The sequence below is a fragment of the Lethenteron reissneri genome, chromosome 41, assembly GCF_015708825.2.
Source record: "Lethenteron reissneri isolate LAM-NWPU_2019-01 chromosome 41, ASM1570882v1, whole genome shotgun sequence".
In the NCBI taxonomy this organism is placed as follows: domain Eukaryota; kingdom Metazoa; phylum Chordata; class Hyperoartia; order Petromyzontiformes; family Petromyzontidae; genus Lethenteron; species Lethenteron reissneri.
In genome coordinates this window covers 453,744-466,461 of record NC_083819.1, presented here as the reverse complement: position 1 = coordinate 466,461, position 12,718 = coordinate 453,744, and the positions used below count along the sequence as shown (strand labels likewise).

The window sequence follows — 12,718 nt, the reverse complement described above, 5'->3', positions numbered from 1 at the left end:
TTCAGCAATACACATAAGCAGTTAATCAACATCCAATAAGTCATCGTGGTCATTTTAATCGATGCCACGTCACTTTGCCATCACTTCCTTCTGTCACAACTCACAGCTTTTTACAATCGACCTGCGACCTTACAGGTTTGACACAGCCTCATTGTCACCATCTGTCAATGGAGTGAGATGGCACAAATAAAACAAAAACACGTGTAATAGTCAACTATGTTCTACAACATTTGTTCTGCCTACGTAGAATGGGTGTCAAGATGTTGAACGCGTCTTGGCTTTATTTAAACTTAATGTAATTGGTTGACTTTCCAACATGTCTGTGGTCACATGGGCACCAACCCACAACGAATGAGTAGCAGCGAACAATTTGGAGAACTCTACAGCACAACCACGAATGAATACAATTAGGCAACCTGAATCATCTTTGGTTTATAGAGCGTTAACTGTCATATCTATTAAAGGCAGTGTTTCATTATGTAACGTGGTGTAAAGGTTGGTAAATTACTCCCCAATCCAAGCTTCCCCAGTTAATTGCCTTGTCATGTCAGTTAAAATCTCTGATGGACAACCTTGGTACATTTTTGGTTTCCACCCATGTCATATGGCTTGAATTTGATTGCCAACTTGCTTGTGGTGGGATAAAGTGGGGGGGGGGGGTATATCATCACATCTTATAAACTTCCCTGACCAACCTGGCGAGTTGAGAGAAAACGCAGAGTCTCCTTAACAGCAGTGCACATTCACTGGCTTGTGTGAAGGAACCGCTCTTAGGAAATTGGCGCACGGGAGTATTCCATTCACGAGGGAACGTCGACTCGTCTTGCTTGTATAAACCCTTGCCGTGAAGAGTGGGGAACTCCCTTGGTAAAGCTGCAGGCCCTCCGAAGGTTAGATTGCAAGTTCGCACCCAAAGCGGAGTTGACAACAATGATCATCGTCGCTCCTCGGTCCATTATCCACCACCCGTTGAGGCTGCGCCACTTGGTGAGAAGTCGGCGGTTTGTTGTGCTGTGGATAAACTGGTCCCCGCCGTCGCAATGCGTCTTCTTCACCAGTGGCTCAATACCACCATCCAGCACTGGTTAGAGCGCGGGGACATTTCACATTTCCCTTGGGTCACCCTCTGCAGAGGAAGACCACTGTGAGCTTGCTGCGACGGCTCCATGAGAGCCGCTACAGCCTTGGGAAGTTTACTTTGGGGTGGACGCTTTTCTCGGAGGGCCCGGAGGAGGCGGTGACATCGCCTGGCTTCTCGCGCCTGCAACGATCAACGCAGACAGCGCCACGAGCAGCCGGGCAGATTTAATTTGTTAAAACAACAATACTGCTCTTGTTTGGACAAAAAGCAAGGTCAGTGGTAACTATCAGAACACATCCATGTCTTCTTTCAATATTTGTGTTTTTTTAACAGTTCTAAATATTTCATAACACTTATGGGAACTTTACGTGAAGGAAGATGCGTAGACTTAATGCAAAGGGTTTTACTAAACCATGTAAAATAGCGATTTATTTCGTAGAGGAGCGAATTATAACCGACGTCAAAGAGGTAGTTTATTTTAGCATCTCGGCCAAAATGCACTAAACCAATTCATATAATTGTATGTACTATGGGCATTTGTTGCATATTGTTGGCACATGCCAGGTTATATGTTTTATCACCATATATTCCCAAACAAATTATACAATTGTTGCACAAACAGGGCCCGGATACTATACAATTCATAATGCGCATTAATGCGTTTATATCGTATACAAAGTCATACATGAAACTTAAAATGACCAAATCGCCCTGAATGCACCTGACATTGTAATATACCGCAGGGCTCTTCAGGACGAAGCCTGATTGGTAGATGTGGCCTGGGGCTGCGGAGGGGCCAGCAGATGGTAGTCCGGCAATGTTTCGTATCGAACTGTGCAGAACTTTGAGTGCCATCTCATATGCGTGGGTTTTCTTCAGGCATTCTGGTTTCAAACCAACATGCCAAACACTCATTTGTGATGGGCCAAACATCCTAATGAATGACCTTCACGAAAAATAACCTTGAGACTTAGCGGGGGCTTTCCCAGGTAAACCAAAGGAAATTCACGATGACAAATGTGTACCTTCAGCTTGGTTTGCCCGGCCCTGAATGCAAGGCACGTGGCGTGGGTCGTACGGTGGGGCTGGGCCGTACAGCGGAGCTGGGCTCCGTGCTGGAGGAAACGCTCTAGGAGGCTGCGCAAAGCCCCTGTGCGGAGGTGGAAGAGGAGCAGCAGCAGGTGGTAGGCTGGGCAGCAGCATGCGGGGGTCCATCAGCGGGGAGAGGTTGCGCCTCGGGCCCATGTCGCTCCCTGGAGGCGAGAGCGGTCCCCACGGTGCAGCGGGGCACCAGCGCGGAGCTCCAAAAAGCGGGGAGAGAGGGCCTCCTCGGCGAGGTCGGAAAGGCGAGGGCTCCGTGAAGGAGCCTCCGAGGGTGGGCGGTGGCGAGAGCGGAGCTCCGCAGTGGGAGGATGGCCGTCGTGGTGGCGCCACAGCCAGGCGTCCGTCTGCTCTCGCGATGGAGAAGGGAGAGGAGTGACTCCCGAGTGCATGTGGATTTAGACCTGGGTCATTTGTGTGTCGCGTACGCACAGCTTTAAGCAACCAAATCACACCTCCGAATGCACTCGCTGTCATCATTTACTGCAAACTAGGCAATTAATACTTGATAGGGGACTCGCTGGATATAGAAGGTTCAGGAGGCAACTGCAGATTAGTGCTCACCATTATCGACGTCCAGACTGCAGCTGGATGCCAGGGAGCTGTTGGATCCGTGGTGCTGGGGTCCCCTGTGTTGAGGGGGGCCAGGAGATGGGAGGCTCCGCCTCCTGTCCGGCACCAATCCTGGGGGGCAGCATGCGGTTCGCACAAATCCAAGGACTTGAAGGAGAGCAGTGGGAGTAGCCTCCGCTGAGAGCACTGGAGCTCTGCACTTAGGAGATACATAGGAGATACGAAGCCTCTGTGCTACATTTAGACAGGGTTTCATTTTAACTGGGTCTGTCTGTGTCGGTGGCCCAGACAAAGCTTCGGTTCCTGAAGGGAACCTCCACGCACGTGGAACGAAACGTCGGACATTGTGCCGAAGAGTAAGCAGCAGGACTCTAACACATCGGAGAGCTGTAATTAATCACTCAATATGCACAACCATCATCGCACCCGACTGCAAAACTCTTGGCAGGACCCTCTTAAAAAGGAGCCGTCAGATTCAGCGAGGCTTTCCTGGGTAAACAAGCCGAATAAAACAAATCATAAAGGATATTTATCATTTTTAGGAGTGGGTGCTCCCTGTGGTACGGAAGCACACGCGTGCCACGCTGCATGGGCCGCTGTCGTTGAGTGCGACCCTTTTACCGCTTGTAGGTTCAGGGGGGAAGGCGCCCAGTGGCGGGCCGGTGGGAGGGCGACTTGGCGTGGGGTGCACGAGTTGGGTGGCGCTGCCCTTCACCTCGGACAACCTGCGGCGGGTCACGCGGGGCGAATCTGGACGTGAGACGGAGTACGCACTCTATGGCCTGTAGATATGTTCAACTTCTTTCGCACCATACATAGCAAAACGGGTTAAACGGAGGTGCGGGGGAAGGACAACAAACTTATTCGCCAGATGTGGGGAATTTAAAACCGGCCCCTCGATTTAATTTCACACGAGACCAACCACTCTGCAGCAGTGCACAAACTATAATTATTTTCACACGTAAGCTTTCACGACCAATATCGATAGTCGAGGTTTTTTGGGCGAGATCGCATAAATATGTGCCGTGAACCCACCACCACCCATGTGTAATGTTTGTCGCGTGAGCAGAACGTGCCAATTATCTTTAATACTTCAGCACACCAGTGTGTTGAAGATTAAACCCACAACATTTACAATTTGAGTCCGACGTTTCGCTGGTGATTACAACAACCAACATAATGAGGCGATTTGTCAGAATTGTAATTGTCCGTCACGGCGACTATTTTAGCCCCGCGAGTCTGTCAGGGATATTGTGACCTGGTAACAACGCTGCGCTTCGAATTTTATCACCGCACTCAGTCACTTCTGACTCGACAGGAGCATCTTGTCGTGAGAGATGTGACTTAGATATGTATTCATGTGTGACCCAAACCAAAGGTTTTTGAAAATCCTGCTAGTGACTACCGTAGTGCATTAAACTGGAAAGTGGCATCATACACAGAGGGGGTTGCAGCGATGAAAGGGAATGGCCAACATTAAAATATGACAATAACGTTGTCACCAACGTAGTGTGATCTCAGGACAGCCAATCTTGTGTTTGCTCCTGACTTGAAAATTAGTTTAAAACATTTCTAACGCGTTCGGCTTAAAACATCTTCTCGGTTATCATCAGCATCAGGCCCATGTGCTTCCTCGTGTAGCCAAATGTTCCAGAGCAGAACATGAGCAGTGGAGCTCCGTCCACCGGAGTGCACAAACACACCCGCCACATTGACCACACTCGTTGTATCGCCATCGGGCCCCACTTCAGAAGCACTGGGAATTGGACTCGAGGTCAAGTTACCTCTGGAGCACGCTCATTTCTTTCCTGACCTCCACGAGCTCCCTCTTGGCCTTGCAAGCAGCAAACTATGAGGTGCACACACATTGCCGAATGAGTTTGCTGTACCTCCATAGCAATGTGAAAATAATACGCGCATTTGAAACTTTAATAATTGTTTGCATTACTGTCCAGAGATAGATCGTCTTTAACAAAACAACTGGAAAAGAAGCGTCTGGCCTTCGAATCCAGGTGCATACATAATAATGATGACAATTCCTATAGGGTGCTAAGCAAGCAACGAAAACATTAACCACAAGTCTATTGCAGTCACTTTTGGCAACTGACAAGGCGGGTCATTTCGAGTGATGGCTGCGACTCAGTGGCTCTGACGTGCAGTGTCAGAGCCACTGGTCCGGGCAGCACGTGGGCCGGTTGTTAGGAACTTATTGCAATGTCGAGGTAAACAACTCGGAAGTTCAGAATAGTACTTGGCAGGAATGTGTTGTATCTGTAATCAGGAGAAAGAGGTTGCGATGAGTGGGATATGCATGCATGCCCGCATGCATGCCCGCATGATGGATGACGGCGGCTTATGACGGCAATGGAGCGGACACCCCGAGGCGTAACCAAGTGGAAAGCTAAAAGCCAGACATTGAAGGTCAGGTGTGGAGCTCACACCATCCATGAGATCTATCCGAAGGAAGCAATGGTGAAGTGTCAGTATATCAATGGCAATGGCCGTGACGACCTCTTGAATTGATATGGCAATGGTTCCCATGTGTCCATCGCAAATAGAGAGAGCATATCAATGAACTGTCACTTGGTTAAAGGAAACCAATCTGTATTTGGTTAAGCAGATTATGTGATGCTGCTGCTGCATTGGCAGCGGCACACCAGCACAAATAACGCAAAAGTCAACACATTTGTCAACAACACTGTGGCCCGAAGTGGAAAATTATATACGAAGCAAACGTTTTAGGCAATTGGCCTTCTACATAGCACAAACCTGAAAAAATGTGTATTTTATTGTATGTATTATATGCATTGTATCGTATATATTGTTTCCTTTAAGGCTACAGAGTTACCAACAAATGTATTGAGTTTTTTGTTTTTATTAGAAAAATATTGAAAAATGTTAATATGGCAGAGTTGTATTACTTTGTTGCGTACATGTCCCAGGTGCAGCTGTTTTCTTACCCACTGCTCGTGAATGTCCTTCTCTTGCGTAGAAATCTGCAATGAGAGCCCATTGATGAACGTGACCTAAGCGTGCGCACTCCTCACAGCAGTGTCCCCTGCGCTACAGGGACATCGTCGTGCCTCCAGAAGAGGATGTTAAGGCTGCTGTCTGCTCACCTATAAATGTCATATTTCTCAGAGAACATTCTTCGTAATTAACAGGTTTTTATAATTAAATTAACCAGGTGAGAAACCTTTGAGATGCATTATTATTTTTACAGTGAAGGCATCGGCAATTCAAGTTACTTGGGGCAAATTCATGATTTTTCCATTTATTTTACTTTGTGGATAATAAACAAATTTAACATTTGAGCGAAAATATCACCACATAACGGTGTACTCTGACGAACGATGAATTGTGATAGCTATTGGTGTTATGGATAAATGGTGTGCTTTGGTAATAATTATCTCCAAAAATGATCACGCAACTTTGGGTGTGGAATTGGTGATTGTGTGCACTGCCCCAGTGGACTGCTTCGGCTACTTCAGCCATGCCAAATATACACACGCATCACTCGCCAAAGGCTGACGAGTGCCATTTAACGACACAAGGCGACTCACTCCAAGAGGCAAAATAATCAAACAAATTGAAATCGTAAAATAACTCATGAGGACATGAACTCCAGCATCTCACACAAATTGCCCATTCAGAGCATACTACCATGACAAAATGTGACCAGACAAATTTGGCTGCAGTGGCTACTGTTCCTGCTCAGGGACATTGTCGTCAGCCTGCAACTTCCCACTGCTGGGCAAGGGCACCGTCCCAGAAATAATACTCGTAGACTCACACAGAGACCCGTAGACTCACACAGACACGCATAGACTCGCACAGAGACCCATACAGTCACACAAGACCCATATACTCGTACAGAAACACGTAGACTCACACAGAGACCCGTAGACTCACACAGCGACCCCAAGACTCACACAGAGACCCATACAGTCACACATAGACCCATATACTCGTACAGAAACACGTAGACTCACACAGAGACCCGTATATTTCACAAAACAAACGCTGACCTCATTACCACACGTCTGAGTCGACCGGTTGGCTATGTACGGTGTGAAAGAAGTCCAACATACATACAATATACAGATTCATAGATGTTCCATCAATAGCTGGAGGGTGAAGCATTCCAAGACGTGGATTTTGAAACTTCCCATGTAAAACTTTTTAAATAGGGCCCTTGAGCTTATGGGCACAACCCTGAACCGCATCGACACAAACTATGGCAGCGGACGCGGATACCGGACGCACAAAGAGAAATGTGAAACTCTCCGGCAGTGCCCGGGGACGGTGGTAACCCAGAACAGAATCAGGGAAAATGTGACGACTCAACGTCCCATTCATAAACACAAAGGAGGCATCATCGCAGCGATACGCTCCGCGACTCCTGACGCAATTAACCGGCGCAACCACCTCAACGTATAATTACAGTCCTTGCCATACACCGACATCAGCCATATGCAGAAGAAAATCCCCTACAACAATATGTACATAAACCATTCAATGTATTTTCTCTGGCAGGGCTGGCGATTTCCCCCCACCCCCCCCCCCCCTGGATCCACCGCTGGGCAGTCCCCGTTCGTCTAAGGAAGGACAGCGGCGATGATGTTGGAGTCGTTTGGGAAGCGCCGCTGCGTGCAGGCTGCTGGGGGTTGCTCACTTGTTCCCTGAAGGAGTCTTCCGTCTGCCTGAGCTCCCTTTTGAGGTCACTCACGCGCTGCCTGGTGGATGGCAACACACACACATGGCAACACGCACACATGGCAACACGCACACATGGCAACACACACGGTTCATGGCAACACGCACGGTTCATGGCAACTTCAGGGAAACAAGATCCAGCTGGCGAGTCCAGCATGCGGAGAACAACGTTGGACATCGTGCGGAATGGCGCGTGGCGCAACCATGGCGCCCATACACACTGGCCTGCTTTTAGTAAGGCATCACAGGATCTTCTCTGCCCACTTGTGTGTAGTATATCATTGTTACTACTACTCGTGTAGAGGAACATTGTGAGTAACCAATGAGGGGGCGAGCGGAAGGAGGTGCGAGCGGGTTGAGAGTCACGCGGGGCCAAGGATGACGTCACGTAAAGAGCTTTCGGGAAAGTGGGCGGGGCCGAGCTGGGGGGAGGAGCCGCCCAGGGGGTTCTTAAGGGGACCACGTGACGGGGGCATGGTCGTCGTCTGGGGCCAGGCGAATGAGCGGCTGGAGTGGGGTCTCTTCTCTGCTCGTCGCGGGGCGGTGTTGGCTGATCCCCCGCCCCGGGCAGACGAGTGAGAGAGCCAAGGGGATAGCCGAGGGGTAGGGTCCAATTAGTGAGTCAGTGTCCGTGTGAAGGACGGAGATGGAGTGCACCTCCATTGGTGTGAGTGGAGGATGCCGAGTGAGAAAGTGTTTTAATAACGGCAGCCGTTACAGTATTCCTCGTCTCCACGTGCTTGTACTGCACAACGCTATCATGGTCACATGGTTATTAACCCTTTCCTGTTCCAAGACATCTACAAGTTGCAGGGGCCTCCCACTGACTGCTGAATCTCGCAATGCACAAGTGGTTCAGCATACATTTGATTTAGATAGGCGTAGCACCGTTGTTTGTAAAGACATTGTACTCACCGCAGTGAACTGTAGTGATACAACCGCACTCTATGATAGCTGGCGGAAAACTGTACCACACCCCCTCCCGCATTCTGTTCCGTACGTCATCGCAACGGGATCGGAAAAAAACCCGATGACGTGCACATACATCATCGCAGCGGGGAAAGGTTAAACCCACAGCGTTAATCAGCGGGACCGTTGGATGAGAATTGTGAACCTCTGCAACCAGCGGCGAGCACGCGACCGCTAGGCCACGTCACCGCCCAACGATGAGAACACTCAAACCTCGCACTGACAAACTGGTTACTGCACTGTCTTCTACATGCGATCGGTTGCACTGCAGGAAGGTATCTCATACATGGCTCCTCCCATCCCTGCATGACCCACTAACCCCCCCCCCCCCCACCTCTAAGTTGTACGTTTATAGTCACACAGCCCTGTCACTACACTTGCTCCAAATCCACGACTACATTATCCCACAAAGTCAGGTGTGGCACTTCAGGCTGCCGCTTGCAGCAGGGAATCGAAGGCATTGACTGAAAACCGAGCCAAGGCAGGCGTGGGGGTGAATGCATGCAGTCCAGTGCTTTGGAGCTTCAGGGTTAGTGGAACGCACAGAGAGGAGTGAAACTCTCATATCCGCTGGACAGAAAGTTGTCCAACAAATGGGTTCATGAACCCGTCTGTGCGGATCTTTTAAGAATTATCCCCGTGCACGTGTGGCCTTTCTCCAAGGCGCTCAACTTTTTAATCAGATGCAAAACACCCCTTTAAAAAAATTCATAGCAAACTTTGAAATGCAAGATCCTCCTGAAAAGAAGCATTGAGACTCAGTGTGGCTTTCCTTAATGAATGCATTACATGATAATTGGTTCTTTACCCTTCTATCTGGCAACAAAACTAACACCTTTTTTTTTGTTGCCAGATAGAAGGGTAAAGAACCAATTATCATATTTTTACTGGCAAATGAGGTTCCCATAGAATGCATTAAATATTTATTTATCTTCAACCAGAGGGTTAAATGAAGACAAATCTCGAATAGTTGTTGGTCCCTCGAGCCCAGGGGTGGCCAACCTTGAACAGACCAAGAGCGAAAAAGTACCCACGAGTTTTGGAAGTGTTTCTATAATATATTATACCATACAACTTTAATTAATTATTCTTTGCGACTGTGATAGGAGTATGTTCTACATTATGCCTCTTCGAAAGAGCCGCGTGTGGTGGATTAAAGAGCCCCATGCGGCTCGGGAGATGCCGATTGGCCACCTCTGCTTTAGTCGTACTTGTATTGTGTGGCTTCCTCCATCGCTTGCAGTGCTTTCTGTTCAGCCTCTGAACACGCAGAAGCCTTCGTCTGCCCAGAGTTCTCCTTTTCAGACAACTCCCTGTAAAGCGTGGGAAACACAGTGACTGTTGAACGGAGCTGGAGGAATATTGTACACGTCTATGTATCAACAACTTCAATGGTCTGTCGGTCTACCAGTCTGTCACAGTGTTTACTTGAGTCATTTCCATTGTACAAGGTCAGTGTGTAACTCGTTTTGATCAGAATAAATTGGGGGCCTGTGGTAATGAACATGAGCTGTGGATGACCTTTAACAGATGTAAACAAAACCATGACCCAGGTGGTGGAGAGCTCTCGGGAAGGGTTGGAACCATGGGGAATGGCCAATGATGGAAGGGGCAGGCCAATGGAACTACACACGGCTTATCCGATCTGTCTGCTCGATGAGTCATCGGCCACCACGTTGACTTGAGAAGTTTCCATTGCGGTATCTCTGGTATTCAACTTCAAACTGTGTACGACCTATGCCTCTTGATCGAGATATAACAATGAGTGGTGTGCCACTTTTTAGACTTGAAAGTACTGTTGCATGCCACCTACGCTGCGCTAGAAGGCAGCCCCTGCCGCACACGAATTGGTGAGCGGCGAGCGTCAGACGAATGTCTGCTGTGTAGAATGCGCGGGCGGGTGAGCGGGCGGGTGAGTAGATGGGTGAGAGGGCGGGCAGGCGGGTGAGTTAGCGGGCAGGCGGGTGAGTGGGCGGCCGGGTGGATGGCAGGCGAGCGAACCTCTTGAGCGACGCGTCCGTGCCGCGGTGCATGTCGGTGAGCAGCTGGAGGCGCACGCGCAGCGCCTCCGCCCCTCTCCGGCCCTGCTCCTCGTCCTGCCGCACCGCCGCGCACTCCCTCCTCAAGGCGCTCGCCCGCTCTGCACGCACAGCGAGCACAGCAGCACTGCTGGTGATCAGCCACTTCGTCGCGCTGTGGTTTGTGGCCAGGTCACTTCTGAAAAAGAAGCTCACAGCTCAGTGGACTTTACCTGGTAAGATTTAAAAAAAATATAGTTTTATTTGTAGAAATGTTTTAGGTGATTTGCTTACCTTTTCTGTACTTTGCACTCCTATCGAGTTTGTGTGCTGTTTGTTGGTGTAATGTTCTGAGCCGCCCCTACTGGACATCTGTGAAAAAAGAGCTATCCACCCTTGCCCCTCGTGGGGGCACGTGCGGTGGTGATGGCGGTGGCACCTCGTAGCTCCTGGGTGGCTCTCTCCTCGCTCAGCAGCTGCTCCCCGAGTCTCAGAGTCTCGCCCTCCACACGCTCAATCGTGGCCTTCATCTGCACGAGAATGAAACACCTCGCCCGCTCAGCTGCAGCTCCTGATGCCTGCTGCCGCCTGTTCACACGGTAGTGCTCGCTCAGCCACTCCCAAGTGGGTGTAGGTGGATCGCAATGGGATTTCAGGCGATGAGCTCCGGCACTGAGGTGGACATCTGTGAAAACGAACTTAGCTCATCGGATTCCTCCAGTATAAATACATTATTCTGATTCTAATTTCACAAATGTTCTCTCTACGATGAAACTCGAGTACATTTTTTTAATTGAAGGTTGTTGAATACAGACGCAAAAGTCTAGAAATAGCAAACGGATACGTGACTGACTTCAACGAGTAAACTATGTGACTGACTGTCCCAAAATTAACTAAGTCTGAGTGAAGAAGCAGACTGAGGTGATGTATGAACCTTACTGGAAACTGATGCGCACTGAGGAAGACCAAACATTGTAAGCGCCTATAATATATGTGTAAAGCAGGACTCAGTTCACGCAAGTTGCAAGTATATTTTTTTTATTGGGCCAGGTGAGCACTCAAGAGACCAGGATGAGTGTCACTCACACGAGTGAGCTGAGAGTCACGATTTGAATGACCTGCCAATAATGGGGGATGGCAACCGGGACCCATTGCCGCTTGTTAAGCGAAAGCCTACGTGAAATCCACAAACTAAGACCGCACTGAGACTCCATAGGTTGTCGCTGACTCGACTCGTACGACGACATGCTGCCTACATTGGCACCGCCGTGGCCACAGTTACCAGCACGGCATTGGTAGCGTGGTGCTCGCTTGACGCCCACACCGGATAGGAGCCTCCCGGGCCGTCGGCACCCAACGCGCTCCCACCCAGCAACTCCAGCTGTTGCAGACCCTCCGACATCATCTGCACAGACCACCACCACCACGTGTGATCCATTGTATCTCCTCGTGTTATCACCAGCTGTGCCCCATCTCAGCAGACGTTATGTTTAAATGCTATGCACCCCCGAAATTGTGTTGCATAAAAGGGGAAAAGGTGCAGTCCTGCAAGTGCTTGCTCACGCCACTGTTGGGGGAAGAGCCACCAGTCGGCCTACTCTTCCACAGTGGCCAGGCATCTTGGAGGAGCTAGGCATACCCACACTTAAGCCGGCAACCTCCGAGTTGCAAGTTCGGCATGCTAACCATGACACCATGGCAGCGACATCCCAAGTTTATATTGGAATACGTACCGCGATTATTAGTGGGGTTGCGTTGCTTTCACAAGTGCGGGATCAGGTGGTGCGGAGCAGCATTATTGGGGCGGCACGGTGACTAGGAGATGTTAACTCCCTCGCCTGGTATACAAGAGGGCGTGAGTTCGATCCCGACCTTGACGCCTGCTGCTGTATATCTGGAGTTTGCGTGTCTCTCTATCAGTGGTCGCGTGGGTTTTTCTCCAGGTCCTCTGGTTTTTTCCCTCCACGTTTAGAATCAACTACTGTAACATTCCCACGTGATAACCCACTTCATTGAGCTATCTTGTGTGGCGAGTCGCTTTACCTGGTGAAATAAAAATATTGATAATGATGGGTGCGCGTACAGACCTGGTGCTCGGAGCACCTGGCGGCCAGGGTGGTGTCCAGTGCGGCCTGCGTGGACCTCGCCTCCTCCAGGCCTCGCCGCAGAGCGGCCACCTCCTCCCTGCAACGTCGCAGCTCCTCCACCTCCAGCTGCGAGAGAGCCCACGGCACTCACCCACGACACTCACCCACGGCAA

The 12,718-nt window shown here is 49.8% G+C and overlaps 1 protein-coding gene across 8 annotated transcripts in view; it reads right to left on the bottom strand.

Annotated features, from left to right (window-relative positions):
- Positions 1-8: 8 nt before the first annotated feature.
- LOC133352790 (transport and Golgi organization protein 1 homolog) overlaps positions 9-12,718 on the bottom strand; it is a 30,410-nt gene continuing 17,700 nt past the window's right edge. For 2 of the 8 annotated variants that reach the window (XM_061568681.1, XM_061568683.1), the window contains exons 14-25: positions 12,546-12,671; positions 11,741-11,863; positions 10,898-10,988; positions 10,442-10,580; positions 9,652-9,753; positions 7,431-7,491; positions 5,716-5,751; positions 4,540-4,604; positions 3,377-3,480; positions 2,747-2,866; positions 2,107-2,529; positions 9-1,261 (exon numbers count right to left, since the gene is read on the bottom strand). In XM_061568681.1, the coding sequence (XP_061424665.1) occupies positions 1,194-1,261; positions 2,107-2,529; positions 2,747-2,866; positions 3,377-3,480; positions 4,540-4,604; positions 5,716-5,751; positions 7,431-7,491; positions 9,652-9,753; positions 10,442-10,580; positions 10,898-10,988; positions 11,741-11,863; positions 12,546-12,671 (1,458 nt within the window). In that variant the 3' untranslated portion in view covers positions 9-1,193. Of the gene's footprint in view, positions 1,262-2,106; positions 2,530-2,746; positions 2,867-3,376; positions 3,481-4,539; positions 4,605-5,715; positions 5,752-7,430; positions 7,492-9,651; positions 9,754-10,441; positions 10,581-10,897; positions 10,989-11,740; positions 11,864-12,545; positions 12,672-12,718 lie in introns of those variants that run through there. The other 6 variants (XM_061568679.1, XM_061568680.1, XM_061568686.1 and 3 more) reach the window with 4 other exon arrangements.